The 27,455-nt window shown below is 36.4% G+C and overlaps 2 protein-coding genes across 3 annotated transcripts in view; one reads left to right on the forward strand and one right to left on the reverse strand.

The window, feature by feature from the left end:
- E(Pc) (Enhancer of Polycomb) overlaps positions 1-24,275 on the forward strand; it is a 45,082-nt gene extending 20,807 nt beyond the window's left edge. For both annotated transcript variants that reach the window (XM_089648380.1, XM_089648381.1), the window contains exons 7-14: positions 84-159; positions 1,950-2,065; positions 2,976-3,070; positions 4,316-5,254; positions 8,029-9,022; positions 9,298-9,436; positions 17,431-17,686; positions 19,915-24,275. In XM_089648380.1, coding sequence (XP_089504506.1) covers positions 84-159; positions 1,950-2,065; positions 2,976-3,070; positions 4,316-5,254; positions 8,029-9,022; positions 9,298-9,436; positions 17,431-17,686; positions 19,915-20,116 — 2,817 coding nt within the window. In that variant the 3' untranslated portion in view covers positions 20,117-24,275. The remainder of the gene's footprint in view (positions 1-83; positions 160-1,949; positions 2,066-2,975; positions 3,071-4,315; positions 5,255-8,028; positions 9,023-9,297; positions 9,437-17,430; positions 17,687-19,914) is intronic.
- On the reverse strand, positions 14,730-16,388 carry LOC149410620 (uncharacterized). The gene is made up of 4 exons (XM_089648382.1): positions 15,857-16,388; positions 15,279-15,444; positions 15,062-15,188; positions 14,730-14,959 (listed from the first exon to the last, which is right to left on the reverse strand). The coding sequence occupies exons 1-4, from the start codon at positions 15,862-15,864 to the stop codon at positions 14,823-14,825; spliced, it is 438 nt and encodes a 145-aa protein (XP_089504508.1). The 5' UTR covers positions 15,865-16,388; the 3' UTR covers positions 14,730-14,822.
- Positions 24,276-27,455: the final 3,180 nt, after the last annotated feature.

Consider the following 27,455-nt stretch of genomic DNA (forward strand, 5'->3'; position numbering starts at 1 on the left):
AATCACCTCAAAGGCGTTTAAATTTCACAAATGAAAGGATAGTTTATGCGGTAGATTGAACCGGCGTTTTATTTTGTTTTCAGAGAGAGAAGAGACAATACAAGCGGAGAAAACATCGCCACCATTCATCCTCCGCCCAGCCTCATCCTCTGCATCACGGTAAGATCCTGGCTCCGAAAAACATAATCTTGGGTTATATTCCATACTTTAAAGAAAGACAGATAATTACAATCTCATTTAAATTGATAAATACAGTACAGTCTCTGTAATCTAAATCCACGATAATTTGAACCCCCAGTAATCCTGAAGCCTCCGAGGAGTGGTTCCTTTTAAAAGAACTCGATTTCTAGGAGTGGGGCTGGGTTCCGAGTTCTTGGGAACGAACTGGGTGCTGTGGCGGGTGACGGGACGCACCGTTCTGGCCCCTCATCAGGACTCGACCCTATGCACTATTTTTTTTTTTTTTTTTTAAGTAAATAAAACATAGCTACATGCATTCTATTTCTAAGGATGGGTTGTTTTTACAGAATTTGAACACTTCATCAAAAGTGAAAATTCAAGTTCTGTGAAGGTTATATTTAAGTTCTGTTATCATTTCAGTTATGTGAAACAGCTGGCCAATAATGATCTAATAACAGAACATGGATAGAACCTTTACCTTTAAAATTGTTCAAATTCTGAGAAAAAACTGGCCCTAAGAGTTGACAAACTCATTTAAATTAATCCTATATTAACTGACACTGAAAATTAGTATTTTTACAGTATTGAATTCTAAGCCCGTGCCAGTCTATATTATTATTTTACTCCAATATTATTGAACAAAAACTTCTCACCGTAAAGTCCGTAAACAGAATCGACCGCTGTATAAGCAAAGACTGATGTGTCACCACTCACTGAGACCTCGAATAACGCGGAGCAGGGGAATGTGGGTGCCGGAAAGCGACACTGCCGGGCGGTAAATATGAAGAGGCGTCTGAGTTCTCTAGGAGTTGTTGATTTAAAAAATGAGTGGGATTCGCTTCGGGCAAAGGATTCGGGCTCAAGAACTCACTCCGGCTGAACCTACACACCACTAATGGGGACTGGATGGATGGTTGGAAAACATTAGACGTTAACCAGAGAAAAGTGTAATTTTCACAAAAAATTGTTTAAATTGCCTACTTTTATCAGTATGGACTTCGATGTCAAAGATATTAATTGATGAAGGATGATACTCAATTCAAAATAGTCGGCTAAAGGTATAAGAGGAATTTTAGTTTAAAAAAGCTTGAAATTGGAGTTAACCATAGATATTCAAATTAATAGATGAGGCAATCAAGGAAAAGGGAACAATCCCACTAGCGCGGGGCGTGGGAGGTGGCATCCTACTTTCGGTGATTTGTCAATAAATTAATGTGAACTCTGTCCTTTTTACAATGGTGTGCAAATTGGTGGCTGCGTATAAAACTTAACTACATATCCTAAATTGGGTAAAAAAAAGTTTTGGCCTGTTTCCAAAATTTTATATTTTTTCGCACTACATACTGTACGTCAGGCAGTTCGTTTAAAACGAACATTCAGATCCTGCGCAGGAAAGTCTCACTTACAAACTTTACTTTTCTGCGCATGGTTTGATTATTTCAATGTGCGCTCTTCTGTGGCCAATGTATGACTGATGTCATAGTTTATTCAAAGCATCCTCGAATCCTCCGGGTGCCACAAATATGGTCACGTGGTTTGCCTCCAGCTTGTCGAAATGATAACCAGATTTCATATTAGGGTAAGTCTATTAATTTGGATGTCTATGGAGTTTACAAATGTTATAAGATGGAATGCACATAGAGAGAGGGGAATGAGAATGAAATGAGCTAAATTGCTCTCCAATTAAATTATATTGTTTGTAATATTACAACTGGTATTGTATCTTCCTCTTCAAAAGCAATGTACTTAAAAATTATTTTATTTTGTAGGTGTGGTCTCCGGTTCCAGCAGCTCCTCGGAAGGAGAGGCTGCGGAGGCAGCCCCTCCACCAGATCCTTCGGGGCCCTTTGCCTTCCGGAGAAAGCCTGGATGCCAGTATCATATGGTGAGGAAACATACAAGTCCTGTTGGATAATTCACACACCATTCCCTTTTACCAAACACATACAACCTTCATTCAGGTTTATCTTACATTTTTATCTGTACCTTTATCCACTCAAACGATTCGAAATAAATTGGTGAAAATACTATATATTTATGTGTAAATCTAAATTATTGCCGCGGCCCATGTTTAACAGATATTTAGTTCTTAGAAATATGACATATTACAGCGTAAAACGAATTTTCTCGGCCCTTCAAACTCGTATATTCTAAATAAATTCCCAAAAATACGACATTCCAGTGTACTCAATTCATCTGCAGACGCATTTAAGAAGGAAATCATTTACGTGTTTGAAAAAAAATTAAAATTCTAGTTGCGGACTGTGTTGCAAAAACTGGACCATTCATCAACCATTTTCGTGTTCTGGGTGTAGTTTTAATTAAAATTGGGGACTTGCACAAGGTTCCCTCTTAAATTAAAACCTGTGTTCAGAATGTAAATATAAAATTACCATTCTGGATCCATCTGCTGATGCATTTCGAAGGAAACCATTGTGTTTGAAATGTAGTTATAAAATTAGAGTTCTATGTGTCATGTCATGTCTACGTTAAACCTTATCGCCATCTATATAAGGAGGAATTATCTGTGTGTACAGTGCTACAGCATCCATTATGCATTAGATTATTTATTTAAAAGAAAGATAATCCCGGATCATGAATAACCTGACAATATTTTAAAAACTTCTACTCTCATCTATGTAAGCAGAAAATGTTACTTGTGCAATGATGGAGGACGTAGGCAGCAGAGGAATTGAACCCTTGACCCCTCTGTTGGGACCCGACGCATTTGTTTATTTATCTACTATTTAGTTATGCAATATCATACTTATTGTTTTTTATATAATTTTTTTTAGCCAACTGCGAGTTTCGGTCCGTCTGTGGACGTCCCTTGGAGAAATGGCTGTGCTAAAGAGAACACCTTCCCCGGCGATACGGATCAGAGGTTGAGGTAATGAATACCCCCACTCATATATATATATATTCTACTATAATTTCTGGCAAATTGGTCCCGTAATTTTTATTTATTTTTTAATTACTGGGATAACTACAGCTTTCAATATATACATTATATTAGGTCAATTTATAATATTTACACTATTATCTTACCATTCATAAATCTTAACTTCTTTTCAATATTTTATAATAATATTCTCAAACTTCCGGTAATTGTTTGGTTTCGGTTGCCTTATTGTACCTTTTAAAATGTCTGCTCAGAAGATTTTCATTTCCGAGCACAAATTTCCTATTTTATATTATGTTTTAGTTTTAATATTATTGTTTTGTCCTGTCCTGCATTTATTGTTATTCTACATTTTGTCATCACTTTGTATAAACAGTATATTTAGTGTTATAATATTAGATCTGTATTGGGTAAGGCACACTGTAGGAATAATTTTAAGAACATGACCACTAATACTAAATTGTCCAACAATAATAATTAACTATGGCAACAAATACTTTGTTCAGCAAAATAAGTTTTGACTCCCCAAACACTTTACCACTAAAATGACAAAGAACAGCAAAGAATGTGTAAAATAGTAAATCTGCATCATAAATAAATTATTATTTACAACTGACAAAGTGATGCTTGAACTTTAAAATGTAAACTGATGACAAATTGAGTAAATGTTCACCAAATTTACTAGATATTTACCCAAACAAACTACAACGCTTGCCATATAATGTAGGTATTGTCACAAGTAATTATGGTATAATCTTATTCAAAGGGTTTGTGGGGAGTAATTCCTTGGATAATAACTCACTTCTTCTCAAACAATACAATATGCAAATTCAATTTGATTGGAGTTCAAGAATGCAACTAAAATGTTTGTAACTACAATATAGGCGAGAGAGAGAGAGAGAGAGAGAGTGTCTAATTCATTTCAAATGAATTTATGTTAGCGTACGCAATTTATGGAGGTGGCACTGCGATGGTAAACTTGAATCGTGTTCTGTCGACTTCACATTGTCCCCAAAATTTATCCTCAGGTTCCTCTTGTGTGAGTCTAAACGGTCCCGAACTTGCAGTTATGGAATTCATCCACAGCTCGCTGTGTCATTCCCCAAATTCGCATCTAAGCCATTAACTATCAATGACAGCGCCCACACGAAATTAAAAATTTTTTCCCATATTTGTATGCTGCGATGGGAAACTCCAAAAAGGTATACTCTAATTAGTATTTTGTCCTTCCAGGTATACCCTCACATCTCTGAGCCACCCCACCTCCCGCTTCATCGGTCTGGCGCGGCGAAGACTGGGGCGTGGCGGACGCGTCATCCTCGACCGCCTCTCCTCGCACGCCTCGCTGGACCGCCTCTGGGCCGCAATGGACTACACAATCACCGATTCACATGCCCTCGACCTCCCACAGGACAAACCACCAACACACGACACCTGTAGGAATACCACCAATAGTCACACCATCGATAAACACCATAGTATTAGTAATAAAGAACTCCGGCTCGAACAAACAACCGCCAATAGTATCATCATCAAAACAGAATTCGACCCGGATAGTGTTAGCAATATAAACAATACAAATAATTTCAACAGTGAAAAGTGGAATAGTGATGTTAGGATTAAGAGCGAACCGTGTGGGGATCGGTTCACCTTCGGCACCAATTGTGACAAGTTATCAATCAGCGATCAGATTGAACGCATCATCAAAATGGAGGACATGAACAGTTGCAACGAGGACAACGGTGAATTTCAAAATGGTGATTTTATCATCGGCGCGTGTTCGAATCGCGACGACGACTTTGACCGCATTAGAAATAGGGACGTGAGCATAGACGAAATTAGGAATAGTGTCAGTGATGAATTTGCTTGTAGAAATAGACTGAGCGAGGACTTTAGTGACAAAGAGTTTGGTGGTGTGCGGAGCAATCTCGACGAGTTTGGCATGAGCGATCGGCGGAGCGGCGGTGAGTGCCTCGCCACTGGGGACCGGCGCATCAGTGTGGACGAGTTTGGCAACAAGGTGATCAAGAGTGGGGGCGAGGAACCCTTCCATATGCGGGGCCGGGAGAAGAGGAGGATGGCGGACATGCTGGTGAGGAGAGGCCTTAAGAGGTTTGCCATGATGCCGGGACACAAGACTGCAGCTGAGGTGGACGAGATCTTCACTGATTGGTGAGCTATTTCTTGATAACTGTTACAAGTTTCTCTATGGGATTTATATATAACTTACTTTTACATTTATTGGCTAGTGAATGGAAAATACTCGATTCTTTCTACTACTTTAATACTTTGCTAGATTGAAAGACCACCATTCTGTGTTGAAACATTGCTTGAAGTGGTATAGTGACTAGATCTGAAAAGCCAGGAATTAAACCTCTCAAAATTCTCTATTATAGTTCCACTGGTTCCATGCAGTAGGAACTCAGTCTAAAGTCTAGAGGTATTTTTTAGATTTGGTGAATTTTTAACTCATTTTCATTTTATTCCTATATGATTTTAAATTTTGGCTAACATGAGTTTATGTGCAAGGTGCAAAATATACAGTATAACCCTGCATATTATAAGGTTTCCTCATCAGAAGTAACGGTCTTTCAGTCAGGAAAATTGATATTAATGAACCCCTTTGTATGTAATAAATTTATGTTTTTATTTAAAACTTGCACACAATTTTTTTAATTCTTAATGATTTTTATGAAATTACAGTAGAACCCCAATAATTCGAAATAACGCGTAATTCGAAATTTTCGCCAAAAAAATTTCTGCAGAAAATTTTTTTCATACAAAATGGTTTTTTAATTCGAAATTCGTTAATTCGTAATTCGAAATTTATTTTTGTCCGCGCACGAAAATTTGTTCGTGTAATTGGAAAAAATTTGATTTTTGCGAAAATAAATCATAATATTTCGTAAATCTGAATCTAAAAGTCAGCCGTGGCGGTAAAACACCGAAAAATGTATTTTTACGTGGCTATACATCGTCCTAATTAATATTATTATTTTGTAAATCTGAATCGATTTACAATTTTTAAAAATTTATTTTGAATATCCGAGTTTGAAGGGCCGAGAAAATACGTTTTATACGGATTTATGTTGTAGTTTTACGAATTTATACAAAATATCTGAATTCAAAGGGTCGGCCGCGACACAAAACCGGCTGCGAAATTTCAATTTACACGGAAATATATCGTATTTTTGCAAATTTATTTCGAATATTTGTTTTTAAAGAGCCGGCTGTGACGGAATACGGTCGCGAATTCTCGATTTACGCGGAAATATATTGTATTTTTACGAATATCTCAATTTAAAGGGTCGGCCGCGAATCTAGATTTACGCGTAAATATATAGCATTTTTACAAATTTATTGCGAATATCTGAATTTAAAGGGCCGGCCGCTATGGTAATCGGCCGCGAAAATAAAGAAATAACTGGTATTAATACGAATTTACTCCTAAAATACCACCCGGATTTGAAGAGGCGGCCGAGAAAATCGATTTTTTGGCGTTTTTTTTTTTTTTTTTCATAAAATTCTGAATTATGTGGGAATTCGTTAATTTGAAATTTGATTTTTGATGTCCCGTGGATTTCGAATTAACAAGCTTTTTACGCAATAAATTCGTAAAAATGCTATATATTTATGCGTAAATCGAGATTTCGCTGCCGATTTCGGTCGCGGCCTACCCTTTAAATTGAGATATTCGTAAAAATACGATATGTTTCCGCGTAAATCGAGATTTCGCGGTAATTTTTAATTTGCCGGCCCTTTAAAATACCTGAATTTAAGTTAAGTTCGTAAAAATACGATATATTTTCGCGTAAAACGAGAATTCGCGGCCGTATTCCGCCGCGGCCGGCTCTCTAAATTCAGATTTTCGAAATAAATTCGCAAAAATATGATATATTTCCGTGTAAATTGAGAATGCGCGGCCGACCCTTTAAATTCGGATATTTGATGTAAATTCGTAAAAATATATTATATTTCCGCGTAAATCGAATTTTATCGGCAGTTTTTCGTCGCGGCCGGCCTTTTAAGTTCAGATATTTGAAGTAAATTCGTAACAAATAATATATGTCATATTTCGGCGTGAATCGAAATTTTTCGTCGCGCCGTATTTTTTAACTCGGATATTCGAAGTAAAGTTAATAAAAATAATATATATTTCCGCGTAAATTGAATTTTCGCGTAAATTGAATTTTCGCGTCCAATTTCCGTCGCGGCGGGCCCTTTAAAATTCAGATATTCTAAATAAATTCGCAAATATACGATAATTTACGCGTAAATCGACCCTTTAAATTCAGATATTTGGTGTAAACTCGTAAAACTACGACATATATCCGCGTAAAACGTATTTTCTCGGCCCTTCAATCTCGGATATTTGAAATAAATTTGAAAAAGTACGACATTCCAGTGTAAATCGATTCAGATTTACAAAATAATAATACTTATTAGGACAATGTATAACTACGTATAAATACATTTTTCTGCGTTTTACCGCCACGGCTGACTTTTATATTCAGATTTACGAAATATTATGATCATATTTTTTCGAAAAATCATATTTTTTCAAATTACACCAACAAATTTTCGTGCGCGGACAATAATAAATTTCGAATTACGAATTAACGAATTTCGAATTAAAAAAATTTTCGTATGAAAATTTTTTTCTGCAGAAATTTTTTTGGTGAAAATTTCAGATTACGCGTTTTTACGAATTATCGGGGTTCGAATTAGCGGGGTTCGAATTAGCGGGGTTCGAATTAGCGGGGTTCGAATTAGCGGGGTTCGAATTAGCGGGGTTCTACTGTAATTTGTTTTTTATCAGTAATTATTGGTTTTTTACCAACTTGATTGATTTAAATAATTTTCCTAGGAGAAATTTTCAAAATCTTGTTTTTGTAAATTGATCAATAAATATCGACCTTTTATTTTAACAAATTTCTCAATTTCAGCGTTCACTTCAGGCCGCAGTCTCCTCCCCCGTCCCCCAAAATGTCCACCCCCATGGATGGGGAGATCCGTCTCACGGATGGGGCCCCCATCACTGTACAGGTCCTGCCTCCCCTGCCCCCGTTGGCGCCCATGTCCCCCACGGATCTAACCTTCAATGATGCCAGCCTCTTCACCAGCTCAGAGTTCACCCTGTCAGACCTCTACGGGGACAACTTACTACCAGACCCTCGACTGGACATAGAATTAGGAATATCACCAATCAACTCTTGGAGAAATACCAACGGGCCCAGCGACAAACTTTTTGATAACCCATCCAGTTTAGACTCTCCAATTTTAACATCAAAATCATCGGATTCAAGCTCCAATCATACGAGCGTCTTCACCCCCTCAACAGGGACGCCAAACAGCCTTCACTCCTGCAACGACGACTCAAATCACGCCATATCGGGAACCAACGGCGTAGAATGGAACGATTCTAACAGCAATGAGAAACAACTCTTGAAGATGGACGATTTCAAAGTGGAAAAACGCATGGGCAGCTCCGTCTTTACGCTCAAAAACGTGATGAACGAAAAGCGGATCTTTGTCACGGCTGAGAAGCAACAGATGTTTAGAGCTGTGACGCCGCCGCCTTTAAATGCCACATCGCAATCCCCGCAACAAGGCGGTATCTACATTCCGATTTCATCAAGTCAGCAAATCAAGAAGCGGCCGGAAGGGCAAGGTTTGGCTGTAGTCCAAGTTCGTGCACCAAACGTCGTGCGTCAAGTCATCAGTAGGTTGGGGACGGACAGGTTGAGTCGGCCGCAGCTGCTGTTGGCTCAGCATGTGAAGGCGGTGGCGGGTGGGCATAAAGAGGTGGCGGGCACGCACAAGGCGGTGGCCGCCACACACAAGACGCTCGGACACAATGCAGTCACAAAGGCGGTGCAGCAGCAGATCGGACGCAAGTTGCAGCATGATGCAGCCAGAAGGATAGGGAATGAAGAACAGGTTAGTTCACTTTATTCTTATTTTATTTAACTTGCTATCAATCTAATGCCACACAAATCTTTGGGGCTTCATCCACATTTATAAATCTTTTCTTATGTTTATTGTGACTCTTGACATGACTTGACCCAAGTATTTAATTCTCTTGATTGACCATGCCATTCTAGAACATAACTGAATTCTGGGATGACAGTGAATATAAACATGTTTAAAATTATACACAACTGATTTTACAAACTGATTTTTTTTAACTAATTCACTATCCAAAAAATTTCCAGATGACAGTGAATGCTGGCACAACCGCCAATCAGCAGCCGAACCAGCATCAGCAAGGGGGGCAGCAGCAGCTGGTGACCGTGGCAGTCACCGAGTCTCTCAAGCTGAGGCTCCAGGGGCACTTGCTGGGGCAGCGCGATGGTAAGTGTACCTCACCGCTTTTTTTTTTACATTGACCCCTCACAGGAAGCCCTGAGAAAAATACTTTCCCTCAGTGACTATGTCATCTTTGGGGATGCTGTGTCCAGGATCTTTTTTAGAAGAGAAACTTCTGTGAAGTTAAAAAGTGTTAGAGTTGGGCGGGGATCAGGAATCAGTGTGTCCAGGAGTGACGGATGTCTGAATACAGTAGAACGCCGATAATTCGAAAAACGCATAATTCGAAATTTTCACCAAAAAATATCCCCAGAAAAATTTTTTCATACAAAATGTTTCATACTGAAATACCGTTACCAAATTTACTTGTGACCTCACGGCGATCAAAACTGAAACCTCTTATAACTCACAGAAGAAATTCCGTCGTAGTTATATTTCCAAGCGGCAGGTTCGCCACTAAAAAAAGTAAGTTTTAACGAGGAAACTTTCGTGCCAAAAACGTATTTAAATTTTTTTTTTTTTTGATGTCTTGCTGTTAGACAATGTACTACTTTTTGGATCGCCTCATGTAATACGATATTTCTTCAAAAACATCGTTTCTGCTCATATAATTTTTGGATAATATCGAAAAAAATATGTTTTAGAAAGTTAATAATCCATTTGATTAATTACATTACAATAAAAATTATCCACAATTAGGTGTTAACCTCTCAGACAAAGACAATAATATAATATGTGTGCCTTTGAGAGCTGTCAAACGTGATAATTTTTGTGTTATTTACGAGTTTTGCTAAAAGCATCATAACTCACGTCTTGGGAAACGTAGCCTCATTCTAAAAAATGTTTTGGAAAGATTATGAAATCCATTATCGTATTGTTTTGTAAAACGTAAATATTTGCGTTTCTAAATATATATTTTTTTATGAAAACGTCAAAAATTTGTAAAAATGAGCTTACCATTATTTCGAAGCCTTCAAAATGAACCTTTTTTCTGAGTAGCATAAATAAATAACACTTTATATACTGAAGAAATATATTTAAAAACTATTAGTCACCTCAAAATATTAACCGTCCAAACTAAAATATTTTTAATAAATTATTTAGTTAATGATGTCTTCACTTTTTTTTTACGATTTCAATGCAAAATGGAAATATTAAATTATTTAATTTATTTTTTTATAAAACGTAATTACAACGGCAATCGATTTCAACCGATGCATTATTGTCGTATATATGGGATTATAAACAATTTGTATTTCTGTAATTTGAAATACTTCAGTTCTTGGCGTTATTTTGATATAACCTCCAAAACTAGGCACATTTGTTACTACGTGATTTCACATTGAAACTTTGCAATTCAATACTGTATTTACACAAAAACGTTAGCACACAGGTCGAATTATATATAATTGTTGAAATCTATTGAAAACATGTAAGTATACACTTATTTATTTTATAATGAAAAAGCAGAAATATCGCGGGAAACAACTGACAATCTGTCATATCGACAAGTGGTGTGAAGTTAGCTCTTAATAGTGATGGGAACAATTTTGGTACGATTCGAATTTTTTTGGACATCCAGCTCGAAATAATTTCAAATTCATGGTTATTATTGAATGTAGCTAGACAAAAATAAAAACACATGATTTATGTATTTATTTATTGTTTTTTGGCTCGCCAACAGAATATATCACATACAATTATGACAATAAGCATACAAATTAAACATGGTTACAGTGACAATTCCAATTCCATGAGCATATGAGATGATTTTTTTTTTTTTTACACAATAATAAATAATATTACTCATAAAATACAAACTTGTACATATTGACTCCGGTGTGAAATATAAGATATAATCCATATCAGGAGATTAGTAAACAAAAAAGTAAAATAATATTTGATTCATATTATCATATTTTGGAAATCATACATTATGGAATTCATTTAACATTTTTTTCCAGTACAACTATTTTAAATATCATATTTTCACATTTAAAAAATAAAATAAAAACACGTTACGCCACGCCACGTTAGAAGTGAAACTTGTGGAATTCATTCAACATTTTTTTCCAGTACGAATATTTAAATTTAACAATATTTATTTCCATTTACACATAAAAACACAAAAAAATATAACAAAAAACCAGTTAGAAGTGAAACTTGTGGAATTCATTCAACATTTTTTTCCAGTACGAATATTTAAATTTAATAATATTTATTTCCATTTACACATAAAAACACAAAAAAATATAACAAAAAACCAGAACAAAAAAAACCCATGACGTCCTGTGCGGAGCTCCAGAGAGTATGACAGGTATAATTTTTGTCGTGCCTTTTGGAAAGAAAATAAACAGTCATTAAAAATAATAATTGGATGATTTCTATAGCGCCGTTTTTGTGAAAAATCGCCTCAAGGGCGCTGAACAACTTATTATGAATTATTAGGCTCTATTTAATTAGTTATTTACAATGTAGTAGGAAGTGAAGGTGAAGATGAAAGGTTTTTGACTTTATGGATACGACTGTCTAGAATTATTATCTGGATTATTATTGAAGATCAAATAGATGCGGGGGGAGTCTAATTCAGATCATCACCTAAGTCGTTATAGATGGTACCAAAAGTCATAATACTTCATTTTATTTGCATTTTCTGATACATGGGTTGAGTCCAAATGCAGCATGCAGGCATGTTAAAAAACCAATGGTTGTTGAAGACATGTTGCATTACAGAAAATACTTGTCCATTAAACGAACCCCAGCTTTCTATGAAAAGAAGAAACGCTTCGATACTTGCCAATAAGAACCTACCGAATGACAAGAAGACAAAACTTAAACTCGGCCAAAACAAAAAATTGAAGACCTCGCAAAAGGTGAAATGATCAATCGGTTTCCACAAAACACAAAAACTAGACAGCTAGAGTCAGAAATACACAAATAAGGGGTAGTGTCTTTGCGATAGATAAATTGCAATCATAATTATTTACACAAGATAAACAACAAACTTTGCTGGTACATTAATCGCAAAAGAAGTAGTGAAGTTAATTCGACGACATTGAAAGAGAAAATACCGTAGACGGGCAAATTGATTTAACCTCCAGTCGCTCAACACTCAAGTGAAACATGAGGGATGAACTATGATGACTATACCGCATTTCAAAGTGCAGAACAAGAATTGACTATTTCACAAGATAGAGGAGATCTATAAAAACCCATAATCGAAACAACAAAAATATGTGAGAAGCGTGACAAGAGAAAACGCTGGAACTCTACTCCACTCAAAGTGAATATTCATTCAGCATATGATCTACAGTTTTGTGAAAAACTTGTAAGATTTCGTTATACATACCGCGGTTGCCACTTTGAAAATTATCATACTACAATTGTAGTATGATATATTTCAAAGCACGGATCCATGCACAACGGAACTTTACAAGTTTTGCATCCTAAAACTGTAGATTTTCTTATGTCGTTCCTCTTACAAATAACGCAATTTTGAGTACGTGGCTTCGTAAGAGGAACAGGGTTATTTGCATCCCCAGCCAGCGGCGAGTCATTGTAGGCGGGGTAGTGGGCGTTAGGGATTGCGGGGAAGGGATGGTTGTATGGCCCTACAAATGACTGCCTTGGTTTCGGAGGCACGGACAACGTGAGGTGATGGTCGGCCAACTCTTGTACAAGAGCCAGCCGAAAATTCATGTGCAGTACCTCCGAACTCTGTGACTGGGAATGCAAAATTTTCGCGTTAAGAATACTCACATTGAGCATGCGCTTGAACAGTTTGAGATACCATTTCTTGCATCTCTTACGTTCAAGTAAGTAAGGTTCCAGCATCTGGTCTTTTTTATCCACACCCCCCATGTATTTATTGTAGTCTCTGATAACTGTCGGCTTGTATACTTGCTCCCTGCCCCTAGAACGACCAATTTCAGTTTCCGCGCCATGAAATGTCGATATTGTCGTCACCTTCTTCTTGTCTTGCCACGACAGTATGGCAACATCACCAGCGTGGCGACCGAACATTTGTCCATCCTTTAAGCTCATTCGACCGACTGCTGGCGGAACATCGGTTCTGTTAGTACGCAATGTCCCGACGCAGTCAGTCTTGTTCCGCTTGAGGTACCGAGCGAGTAGTGGAGAGTTGAACCAATTGTCCATCCACAGGCTATAACCCTTATTCAAAAGTGGCCTGATTAAATTCACCACCGTAAGTGTTGATTTCAACACTTTTTCCGCGAATGTACCAGCAAGTGAATGATCTTTTCCTGTATAAATATTAAATGACCACAAATATCCAGTCGCAGATTCGCACAACTCAAAAGATTTAATCCCGAATCTAGCAGCCTTTGTTCTTATGTATTGTTTAAAACCCAAACGACCTTTCCACATTGTAAGAGATTCGTCAACTGCAATGTTCTGGCTAGGAATATAAAGTTCCTGAAATTTTGCATTCAAGTGATTAATTATTGGCAATAACTTTGCAAGTTTCTTGTGTTCAGAGTTAGTGTGGATTAGATCACTGTCGGCGAAATGCAAATATTTCGTCAACTCACTAAAACGAGCAAGGGATAGTAGTTGCCGAAATACAGAAGTCTTCATTAACCAAGTGTTTGAATAACACGACCTTATGCTCGGCATGCGAATAATTCCTAGCATCATGTAAAAAGCAAACAAAATCAAAATCTCATGGCGATTTGTGCCCCTCCATGAACTGCCTCGGTCACCATGAACACGAGAGTCCCTCGAATACTTATTCGTTTCTTCAACAATATGATCCAGAATTTCATCTGTCCAAATAGCACGAAAAGAATCATATGGAGTCAAAAACTCTCTAATTGCTCCTGACTTTTCGGGCACGAACCGTTCTCTTTGACCGGCAAATGAAGAAATGCCAGTCCAAGAGAAGCTGGCTGCGCTCGGATCATCAGGGAACAAATACAAGGAATCTGGTGACGAATGGACGGCCTCGATTTCGTCATCAGACAACAAGGCTCCGTCCATTTCGTCATCAGCAGACTCATTTGACGACTGATGATGAGAGCGCCCCAACGGCCGTGCGGCTCCCGCAGTAGCCCGCGCTCGGCGCGAACGTCCACCGCGAGCTGCACGGGCGGTTTGTGCCCGAGGCAAAGCCAGGAACTGGGGAGGGAGCTCGTCATCAGAATCGCCTACCAAAATGGGTGATTGTCCCGAAGACCAGGCCCCTCCCTCTCCGACAACACGTCGTCCCCTCACCCCGCTGCGCCCTCCACGTCGCCCTCCACGTCGCCCTCCACGGCTCCCGCGTACGGCCGGTGAAACAGGCGGCTGCAGGAACTGGAAATCTGAAAATATAAGAATAGGACACAGGTAATTATGGTCCTGTATATTTCTAAAAGTGTGAATGGTAAAAAACGGCGCTATACAAGTCATCCAAATATTATTATTATTATCATGGATAAATGCTGCAAAAGATAAATAAGAATGTATTAACATATATAATAATGCATATACCTTCTACGTGACTAACGCTTGCTTGTCCAGCTTCTGCATCACTGTCAGCACTTTGACGCTCCATCTGCTCCCATTCTGAAAATATAATGCAAAGGCAACACAACATAAATAAAATTGTTTATATATGTATATATAAACAATTTTATATATTTATTTTGTTCATTACAATGTATATACCTTCTACATGTCCACCGCCACTTGCCAGATCTCCACTGGAGCCTTGGGTAGCAGGAGCCACCATCGAATCAGTATCCATGAAGAGCATTTGATGAGCCTCTTCTGTGCTCGCAAAAAACGAAGCAGACTGAAAAAAAATTTGAAAAACATTTGATTTTATTGACGGAATAAAAAAATAAACATTACAAAAAGTATTGATTTTAATTATATAAATCACCTCATCAAATGTCTCTTCGGCTTCCTCGATGTCGGATTCGATGGCCTCCTGTACTTCCCCAAAGCTGCTGTTGCTGCTATCGGCTCCAGAGGAGTCTTCGGCTTCCAGCTGCTCTAAAAAAGCATCCGGTATGGGTTCGTTGGGATTCGTCAGATTCCATTTCAGGCTATTCGTAGAAAAATTATAATGGTTTACTCAAATATCAGTTCACACAGAAAAAATTCGAATTCGAATTTTTCAAAAAAAATGGAAGTGACATCACTAATGCTTGTTGATTGACGTAATCGACTCTTTTTGCCAATATTTCTAAAAACGATCAAAAATAACAATATTGTCATGAAATTACTCATGTTTTTGGTAAATATTACAATAGAATACATGATCTTATGGACATATACAATTTCAAGCGGTAATAGCGGCGATTTATTACGAAATCAACGTTCAACGCGATGAAAAATTCGAGCTACATGAAAGTGTGCTGGAAAATAACGATTTTTACATCAAAAACACTTCAAACCAACTAAATACATGACGAAAGAGTGGCAGATATATATCTCAACAATAAAATAATTACTTACTTGTCCATTATTGGGTATTAATGTGAAAAACTCGAAAAACTTGAGTAGGGTATTTGTGAAAAATGCTAACCAACGGGAACGAAAAAGATTGATGATTCTATCGGCTCAGATAAAAAACCTCTACGTTCCATAGATATTTTTGAATACAGACGCGTAGCGTTATTCATTATCGATACTCTGTTTTTTAAATCATGAGAATCGGTATACTAGTGATGGAAATAAATCAATTTTTGTAAAATCTCGCGCATTTACGTGAAAAGACGTTCTAATGTCTTGACCGCTATTATCATATTTACGCCTTTTGACGTTCTAATGTTCTGAGTGGTTAAATATTTGACGTTTGTAAAGAACCACGCGTTCTGAGGTTCCTTGAAACTGGAGTAGTTTCCCTATTGGCCGACAGAGCGCACCTCTGGCGGCATAAGAGCGAAACAAATGACTGGTGCCAATATTTAAATATGCAGCTAACAATACACATGGTTATGCAAAATTACTTGACCATTAACAAGCGTTGAGTAAAACTTTACCTACAACTACCGTTTTTAATATGCATTTTTAAAAAAAAACATTTGATTCAACTTTATGACAAAAAACAACAACTTTTTGCATTTACGATTTTGAAAAATATTGACATTTAATATTATTTACGTAAATAATAATTTACGCGAAAATTTGCCAACTGACGCACCATTTTGACAGAACACCGATATGAAGTTCACGCATAATTCGTGTTTGTTTGTAGGCAGTGTAGACACTGCCTACCTAACAATAAAAAAAACATGAAACACAAATTGAACATTCATTGACTCCTTCGTGTTTCGTGTTTTAACAATATATACTCACTCACCTTCTCTCTGTGAATGTCCTAATATCTACCTACTAAATGTAACTGTTGTTATCACTTAAACTGGTCGAAGCCTAACGAAGTGCCGCCTGCAGGGCCCAGCAGCAAAAAACCCGCGGAGTGGGTTTTTAACTGCTAGTTCATATTATTACGAATTTACTTCAAAGATTCTACCCTAATTTGATGGGGCGGCCGAGGAACTCCATTTTGGGAATACGAATTCGAAATTTCATTTTTGATGTCCCGTGGATTTTGAACTAACAAGGTTCTACTGCATAGTCGAGAGACCAGTTGGAGAGGTCAAAGGGTCTCCCCAAACCAGCCTCTGTCAATCTGGCATGCCACGCAGCTAGTGGGCAGCATCCTGAACACACCTCACCCGATGAACCCGGGCACCCCTGCTAAACCACCAAACTTAGCAAACCACTTGGGTAGACCGGCTGAGGTGTTGGTTATCCAATGAATGGTTCCCGGGCGGCAATACCCAAACACGCCTCCCAAAACTTAATGTTGCTTTCTGGCCTGGCTAATGAAATTTCAATATCGTCAGTTTTCTGACGATATCTTAATGATCATTAAGTGACATTTTTGTCTGAGCTAGAAGTCACAATCTACCTTTTTACCATGCTTTTCCGAGATGTGAAATGACACTAAACTGCACTATATGCTATGTTATTATTATTAAATAAGTAATTTCCACATTTTTCTTATTTCCGTCTCTTGCTTGCAGGTCTGGTCCAGCAAGCAGGCCGCCGCGCTGTGGTGAACCTACACCCGGCCGCCCCAGCGGCGGGTGGCGGTGCAGCCGCTCCCCCTGCCGCGCCCGGAGCCCCGTTAAGCTCGCATCACCACCAGGGCCGCCAGGTGAAGGTGGTGCGCACGCTGACGGCTGCGCAGCGCAACCGCCTGCTGCAAGCCGCCGGCACGGGGGCGCTCGGCCTGCGCGAGCTGGCAGGCATGCTGCAACTGCGACCCTCCTCGCACGGGTACGTCCTGCCTCATATGCACCCTGAATTTTATTAGAAGATGTCTTGGACGCCCGAGGAAGACATGGCAAGATTAAGTGAAATATTAAGTGGGCCATGCCGAGAGTCAAAATAACAGAGCGTGTGTTAAGACAGAGTTATGACACAAGGTCATTATTTCATCTACATATGTCTCGCATTAATTGGCATCAAATCTGTCTCCCATCACAGTTTATGTGATGTTTAGAATTAGAACCACCATAGCACTAGTAGCATACATTGCTCTGCAACCAATGATAGTATTTTTGTTATTTGTTTTTGGGGTGTTATGCCGTGTTGCGCTAACTCCTTCTTTAGCCAACGTTTCGGACAGCATTGCAGTGTCCATCATCAGGGCAGATGTGTCAACACATCAGCCCTGTGATGGACACTGTAAGGTTGTCCGAAACGTTGGCTAAAGAAGGAGTTAGCACAACACGGCATAACACCCCAAAAACAAACAACAAAAATACTTTTGGCCGTGAAAATCTCAAATCATATTTTAATGGTAGAATTGTATATTTTTTAGTTAGCTAGTCATGTAAGTTAATTGGACGCCAATCTGGTACAGAACTTTTTTCGAAATTCCGTTGTTTATTTCATACAAAAATATTTTTCCCTAGAAGAATATTATTTTCTCCTCACAAACAATTCAATGTTTGTACCTGAAAACATTGAAATTTTAAATTTTTTTAAATATTTTTTTAAATATTTTTGACTTGTACTATCAAGTAGAATCATCTCCCGAAGTTTGTGCACTTTACCCCACCCCTGGACACCCTTTACAGTAGAACCCCGTTAATTCCTACCCAATAATTCGAAATTTCTCCCAGGAAAAATTTTTCATACAAAATGGTTTTTCAATTCGAAATATATTATAGCCGCGCACCAAAATTTGTTTGTGTAATTTGAAAAATTCGATTTTTGCAAAGTAAATCACAAAATTTCGTAAATCTTGATTTATGCGTTAATATATTGCATTTTTATGAATTTATTTTGTATATCTGTGTTTAAAAAGCCAGCCGCTACGGAAATCGACCGCAAAATTTCTATTCATGCGTAAATATATAGTATTTTTTACAAATTCACTAATTAGGACGATGTAAAACCACCAAAAAATACATTTTTCGACATTTTACCGCCACGGTTGTCTTTCAGATTTTGATTTACGAAATTTAATGATTTTTTTTTTGCCAAAATTGAATTTTTTCGAATTACACAAACAAATTATTCTGCGCGCACAATTTCGAATTACGAATTAAGTCTTCCTCAAGGGTCCGTTCTGAATTCATCCACAACTCGCCGCGTCATTTCCAAAAAAAACTTGCTGCCTTATGCCGAAGGACGGTTGTGCAGAATAGCAAAGACCTCGTTCCTCAAACAGATGTGATCACAAAAAGGATTAGTGTTAAATTTCATAAGGAGATAGTATCTTGGTTCAAGTCTTCCCAGAGTCACGTCCTTACTCCTTCTATCGATTGAGGATGAATCAATCCTTTGAGCTCGTTCCCCAAGGAGCCCCCCCTTAGGGCGCTCGCACCAGGGAGATGCGCTACTTGCTCTGCTCCATTTTTAAAGAACTTTCCTGAATGAATCAGTTTACTCATGATGAGGTTATATGTAACACCTTCGGCAAACTCCGGCTAGTGTTGGGATTGCTTCAGTAGGGGTGTGCCGTCGTGGGTTATTGAATAATAACCCACCCACATGTTACAGTCGTTGCGTTACGTTTACGAGTCATGAGTTACATTCATTCTGCTTTCGTCCTTTCTCTGTCAATTCAATGCTTCATAGCCATTCATCAGGGTAGGTATCAGCATTCCATTGTGAACTGCTAACTTCCTTTCTTTGGATAATTTTTTGTTAGCGCCAACCGCGTTCTCCATTATAGTGTTACCTAAATTTACCCTTCTTTCAATATCTATATCAGCCTTTCATCTCTCGTAACATGATGAGAACCTTATTAATGGAAAACCTCCAAAGTGTTCACGGGCACTTGATAATGCTACTATGTACATTGTACCTTTATCAGAACACCAAACCAATAAAACTTTTATATTTAGATTTACAGAGATATTTGCTTACGTCTTTTTTAAGTTTCTCACTCTTCTTTTTACCTTATGATCTTTTGATATAAGTGTTCCCCATATTTTTAGGCTATTCTTATGAAAATCCTTGTATAAAACTGATCATAAAAATCTCCTTTACAGTGAGGCCCAGGATGCGAGAACCGTCCACATCAACGACGCCCCTCCCGCCAACCCTTCCATCGCCAACGCTGTAGTGGTGTCGGCGCAGCAGCCCAACAACGTCGTCAACCCAGCTCCCGGCGCGCCTGCCAACGCAACGCCTGCCGTCCAACAACAGGGTGGCGCATCGCAACAGAGAAAAGGACCCATGGAGGTCACATGATGTACAGCCTAATCCCGCCCAGAAATCAAAAGGGGACTAATATGTAACATATATTATGTAATCGTACATACATATATTATACCTTAATGGGAAATTGTCGTATGCCGTTTTAGTGCTGAGCAGTGCTTCTTCTGTGGTGTGTTGCGATGTGTTCCAGATGCTCAGTTGTGTTGCTTGTCAATGTTTCAGATTGTGTCACAAGTGTTTCGCATTTGCCCGTTGAACGTACAAGATACCGCTGCTTATTGATGTGCGAGTTTCTCCTTGTTGATGTTCGAAATGCTCGTCAATGTCCAACATTTGTAGTCATCGGTTCAATAATGTTCAGTGTTCAAGATGTTGATGATGAGGGGCAAGATCCTTGCTAATGTTCAAACATAATTGGTTACCGAGAAGGTTCAAGATAATTATACAACTGTAATTCATTTTGCTTATCAGTGTCGCAACACACTTATTCAAAAGTGTGTATTTATCGAGATGCTTTATGTTGGTGTGTTCACATTGCTTGTCAATAGATGTATTCTGGGCATATTCATATTTGTGTTGCTTGTCAAATTCAAATGGCTTTACGGCCCGCAATATTATTATTTATTGATATTATTAACGCGCAGTGCTGCAGTTTTATGGCATTGTACGACCTGAATTATTTAAAATATTCTTTCTTTCGGAAATATATGGCAGTGGCTTGGTTTGTCAGCCGTGGCAAAATTGTTTTGCATTATAATAATAAATCTGCATACATTTTTTAAATGCAGTAGTACTGTAATGCAACGTAAATCCGATACAAAAATTACTTAGGGTTGATAAATTATTGGGCTAAAACAGATCTTTAGTCTTGTTGCTTAGGGGTCAACCTCATTTGGACAATATCTTGTAATCTTTTGCGCATCTAAAGCTGCCAGTACACTTTGGGCCAACACATTGGGCACCAACTATTTATTGCCACGATGATTGAACGCTGTTAGCCTTTTGGTGCCAAAATCCTTTGATGTGTTCACGAAAAACCGACAACAGTCGGTTGGCCGGCCAACGTGTTTCAACACAACGTATTGGCCCAATGTGATCTGGCAGCTAAATACTTGACGTTCTCTGGAGAACTTGAGTGTGCTGTAATATTCTGACTTGAAAATTTGACTGATGGCTAAATTGAAAATGTGAACGAACATCACTGTCGGTGAATTTGAGTACAAATGACCGATGTGACGATGAAGTGTATATTAAATAACAATATGGCTGTTTCAAATATGGAAAATACTTGCTATTAAAATAATAAGCTATCGATAATATAAAATAATATCCCTATTGATTTTGGAAGTATTGTTTCCATCGATTGGTAATTACCTAGAACGGCCCCACAGTTATCAAAATAATGTGGTGGGCGCAATCGAAATTACCTAGTCTAAAATTTTCACAACATCCTCCCTTTGAATCAATCAAAATGAATCTTTGGAAACAATTGATTAAATTATTTTTGAAGTGTTCCATAATATCATTTCAATTCCTTATTCATTTGGATTACCTTTTATTATATTTCAATTGTGTCCATTGCTGTGATGATATATTGGTGTTTGATTTGATTTTGTGGGAGCCAATCTAGGTGTTGTGTATTGATGACAATGATTCAATAATATTGTTAGCTAGGCTTGTGAAATTAAATGAAAAAGAGGAGTGATTTTTTGTGACAATTGTAAACCATTATCTTTATTTCTGCATTCAGAAACTACTACTAATCTCATCTTCACAACTTTTGTTTTGATGAATTTAACCTCTTTGTAAAATGTTTATATAAAACCTTAGTATTTACAATACATTTGTATGTTTTCCATCTAATTATTATAGCTGTCACAAAAAAATCACATCCCTAAAATACGGGTCTTAGATTTACATAATAAACAATAAGCAAGGAAAATCTAAGCTGTATTGAAGCCTGGATTAAAAAAATTACTAACTTTAAAATGTCAACCAATCTACCCAGTTTAAAAACTCAATGGCCATCTTAGTGGGATCAAATATTATTTCCTACAATTTTGAATTTATGGATGCTATCCATTTCTAAAACTTATCAATCTCTTATATGGTTGCCATATTGAGGTCAAATATTAATTACCGTTGAAGTTGATTTTACGGATGTTTGATAAGTTGGCCATAGATAAAATGACAATATTACTATTGATTTTTTTAATCTAAAATTGTGTTTGGTGGTTGTTTTTGAAAAAGGAACTTAATGAATGCTAAATGTCATTTAGATGGATCTTTCTCTTCAGATAACTGTCTTTATTTTTTTAATGTTCACGGTTTGAGCATTCAATTTGCAATAATATAGCTGTTGTAATGCATATTATATTATTTAGTCAGTTGTAATCTCTTTGACAGAGATCCACAAACTCTATCTAGGCTTGAATGCAGTCTCGAAATTCAACCATTTTTAGACTTTTCAATTGTCGTAAACTTTAATCTGTAAGGATCATACATTGTAAAGAAAAAAAAATTAAACAATTTTTTTTGTAAACATTTTAACAAGCGTTGGTGAAAAATAAAAAAGGCTGTCTTTATTTAATTTGTTAATTAGGTAATTATATTAATAACAAAAAATGTATTCTGATAAAATATGAAAAAACGTAAAAAAAACAAAACTAAATTATTTGATGTTGTTGCAAACATAATATTTTCCTCAATAGATTTTTGGACTATGTATTTGGTTTTATCCGAAAATTTAAAAAAAAGATGCATTATTTTTTTTCCTCTATACTTTCTCTTTTGTATTATGATTTGAGATGTAAAAAAATTTGGTTTCAAATTTTTACCATTGAACTTATATGTATTTCTAAAATGTTATGTATATTGTTTTACAGTCAGCTGCAAAAATACATTAACATTTTTATTTTTGCAGGGGACTGAGAAAAATTATGATAAAACTGATATGCATAGAAAATTGTTGTGTCAGATCTCCGGTTTTAAAATTGAGCAAGCAGACATTTATTTTGGTTGTACATAAATAATTTTTTTTTTAAATTTCCCTGTTGGTAAAAATAATAATTTCATAAATTTTGTTCTTTTAACAGGTTAACAAACTTTGAAAAAATACACTTTAAATAATCTTGTTATTTTCAGAACTTTGATGCTTTATGACTAATTTTATAAATAAATAAATAGTGCAATAGACTGATATTAAAACCATATTATTCACATTTTGATAAAAATTGTATTGAAGTGAAATATTTTTTGTGAAAATTAGACTTTTATTTGTTACCGCATTTGCCTCTGCTAATATACCAAAACAAATATTTTATTTTTATAATCTGTTTTGGATTGATGTAAATTTGTATATATACTCTTATTTAAAAAAAAACTTGGCAAATCGGTAGAATTCATTTAATCTGCTTGAAAAATTACAAATAAATTGCTGTTTGCTGAATTTATTACGAAAACCGGAAACGACTCTTTATTTGAAACTTATTTTTTGTTCGGTATGTCAGATTTCTGTTTTAAATGACATATTAAATAAACAAATGTAAAATATCGTTTTTAAAAATGTTCATTTTACGAAGCGAAAAAAAATTGCTCTGAAGGCAAAAAACTTGTATTGTTTATTTTAAGATTGGCTTGTGTCTACACGTAAAAAACACTAAATACTGAAAATTCCAAAATCAATGTGTAAATCATAAATAATAAAACAAAAAACAAAAAAAAAATGATGACGCTTAGACTTGATGTATATTAAAAAAAAAACATTACTACCTTTTATTGCGTAAGTGCATTTAAAAATGTCGTAATTGAAACTTGAAAGAAAATCCTCTATGAAAGCAAGGTAAATGTAATCCTGTATTTTAAAGTGTAATTAATACTTGGAGTATGTAGGTATTTAAATAAATGAGTGTACGGAAAACACGTGACACGATTACGCATGCGGACGAGTGCGCGAAAAACGAATAATAATTAGTGTTGGGACATTTTTTTTTTGGATGGGAGTGTTTGTTTCGCGCATGTATTGGACGGCGGTGGACGGCCGCGATTTTAGGATGTAAATATTATTAAACAATTGCGATCGGAGGCACGGGGGAGATAAGTGATAATAAATGATAAAAAAAAACAAAACCAACATACACTGTTTTATTTATTTTCAAATTTTCATCTTTTCAGTCCCTGTCATAATATAATCACTGGAGCCTTGTAAGCAGGGGCGGCTCGTGATTGAGTTTGATAGCAATGCATTGCACTAAAAAATGGTAACGTGTAATCAAAGATGTGCTTTATTTCAAATAAATCAATTTCAAATGGAAATGCAAAATGGGTATTTTCCATTTTGCATTTTAAATGCTTTTTTCAATGCATTTTCCATTTTAAATGCTTTTTTTGCAACATTCTTCCTACTATCTCCACTCATCTTTTTTTCATAAGCCCCAAATATAAGTCGGTCCTCAACCTCGCTATGAGAGATAATTTACATTTGTCAAGTTGCTCCCTTGTAGGAGCTCTGGCAATTGAGTGATACCATTACAAAAAATCCTGAACATGGGGCCATGACGCTGTAATATTAAATGTTAGATAGCAGTTTCTATGTTTTTACGTTGGCAACATTAGTCCCGCGCAAATTTTTTGTGGTTTCATAATCTGTAGTCACATGAAACACCATTTTTTGGATTTACCATCATGTAATATGTTTGTTCTACATTGATGTCCATTAAATGACAAAATTGTTTAAAAATTCTATAATTATTTTGATTGTTTGACCTGAGAAACCATTTTGCATTTTGAAAATAGGTATTTTGCATTTTCAAATGGAAAAGTTTTGACCCATTTACATTTTTCATTTCAAATGGTTTTGGGTACCCATTTTGCACATCTCTGCGTGTAATACAGGTAACTCAACCCCACAGTTTCATTTGTTCTCTTTTAAGAACAGCTCATATGGTCTCATAAAAATGGTTGTATCTCCCTTACCGTCATGGTGAGAAATATGATCTTAATGGTGTTAGAAAGAGAAAACCTCACGCTTTATATTCAAACATAGAAGTTAGCAACAGAATAATCAAAATGTACACCTGTATTAAACCTAAGGATCCGACTGAGATTTGAAAAAAAACTGTGAAACATAGGACAGTTTGAACAATTCATCAAATTTCATTGTTTATTTTCAAGTTCTGTGAAAGTCCTATTCAAGTTCTGTTAATATTTCAGTTCTGTGAAGCAACTGACGCATAATAACTGGCCTGCGATTCTGGAGTTAAACGATCAATCGTTTTCGTATGCGCCGTCTTCGAGTGAAAAACTACTAGTCGTCGCGACTAACTTTTTCGAATGTTTCAATTTTACGTATTCTTGAGCATCGAACGGTCGAAGTTGGTAGAAGACATGATTATATTGGCACCCCTGTGAATATTGTCTATGTTCCTGATGTTTTTGGGATTTCTATGGTGTGACTGTCAAACAGACAACAGTTATTCGTTATTCAAAACAGAAATGGCTGCGGGACATATTACAAATTGCCAAAAGCAACTCTTAATTGAGCTTGTAAGCTCCGATAAAGACTTAGTAAGTGGGAAATTTTCACCCACTTTTACATTTGCGGAATCCGCGCGGTAAAACAAAAATTGACAGCTAGACTAGATTTTGACAGCCAATTCCATAGAAACGCCAACAACCTACCACTCGCTGCCCTGTTTCTACTGGTTATACCCAGTAGTTGTTGTGTGGAATGACTTTTGACGTTTGGCGTCGAAGTATGTACCTTTGACCAATTTCGGGAATAGCAACGACGACCAACGTACGTACTTTCGACGGCGATTACGAGCGCCCTCGATTCAGGAATAGAGCCCCAGAACTTGAAAATGAACATTGAAATTTGATGAATTGTTCAAATTCTGTGAAACAACTGGTCCTTTAACCACTTGGAACATTAGAACGTCAAAAGACGTAAATATGATAATAGCGGTCAAGACATTAGTACGTCTTTTCACGTAAACGCGCGAGATTTTACAAAAATCGATTTATTTCCATCACTAGTATACGGATTGCCATGATTTAAAAAACAGAGTATCGATAATGAATAACGCTACGCGTCTGTATTCAAGAATATCTATGGAATGTAGAGGTGCATTATCTAAGTCGATTGGATCTGTCATCTTGTTCGTTCATAATTTATTGCGTTTCTAAATAATTTATTAAAAATATTTTACTTTGGACGGTTAATATTTTGAGGTGACTAATAGTTTTTAATTATATTTCTTCAATATATAAAGTGTTATTTCTTTATGATACTCAGAAAAAAGTACATTTTTCACAGCTTTGAAATAATGGTCAGCGATTTTTACATATTTTTGACGTTTTCAGAAAATGTATATTTAGAAACGCAAATATTTACGTATAACAAAACAATACGATAGTGAATTTCATAATCTTTCCAAAACATTTTTTAGAATGAGGCTACGTTTCCCAAAACGTGAGTTATGAATCTTTTAACAAAACTCGTGAATAACACAAAAATTTTCACGTTTTGACAGTTCGCAAAGGAACACAAAGTAAATAAAAGTCTTTTTCTGAGAGGTTATGAGAATTTTTTATTAATTATTTTCATATGAAACAACAAAAAAGTAAGATTAAATTTTTCTAATAAAATATAGTTGTTTTGTTTTTTTTTTCATTATTTTAGAAAAAAACGTGAGGTGAGCCATTTTTAAAATTTTTTTATGTTTGTATTCAAAATTTTAATATTTCAAAAATTATATATTTATTTCTAATAGGAAAATTTGAAAGCGTATTTCATCGCCTTTCAAGAACAGTTTTTAGTTGACGAATAGGTTCAAAAATATTGAATTTCTAAATGATACATCGACTTCGATAATTGTACACGGCAAACTTAACGATCACATCAAAAAAGCCACTATAATGTCTTGCCCTTGAGGTGATTTTCTCACGAAATTGGCGCTATAGAAATGATCCAATAATTTTTATTATTATAATGTCAATTAAAGTTATTTTTGTTCACAGTTTTTGCCTTAACCTTACAAACCCATAATGGTTTTGGCGGGTCATTATTTTTCAAAAACAATTTCATTAATCAAAAATAAACAGAAAATACCGAGTTCATACCGTCAAGTTTGTAGCGCTCTAACATCTAACATTGTTAATTGGTTCCAAACCCGTAAATTCTAACTAGTTCATTCCAAACGTTTGGTATGTGTAAACATGTGTAACGTATTGACAACGACCAAGGATGCGTCTTCGTTTGCGTCACGAATGCATGCGCTGTAGAAATATCTTCACTGCTCTAACAAATGAATTGCCATTATGAGAGTAGTCTGTCTCCCTCATTTCACGGTTTCAGCCACTACGGCTAGTG

The sequence above is a fragment of the Hesperophylax consimilis genome, chromosome 27 (genome assembly GCF_061612785.1).
Source record: "Hesperophylax consimilis isolate HC1 chromosome 27, BYU_Hcon_1.0, whole genome shotgun sequence".
Taxonomy (NCBI): domain Eukaryota; kingdom Metazoa; phylum Arthropoda; class Insecta; order Trichoptera; family Limnephilidae; genus Hesperophylax; species Hesperophylax consimilis.

Coding starts and splice junctions, on each gene's coding strand:
- LOC149410620 (XM_089648382.1), bottom strand. Junction 15,189..15,278: donor CCGAAGAGACATTTGATGAG/GTGATTTATATA, acceptor ATTTTTTTTCAG/TCTGCTTCGTTTTTTGCGAG. Junction 14,960..15,061: donor TGGCGGTGGACATGTAGAAG/GTATATACATTG, acceptor TTATATTTTCAG/AATGGGAGCAGATGGAGCGT.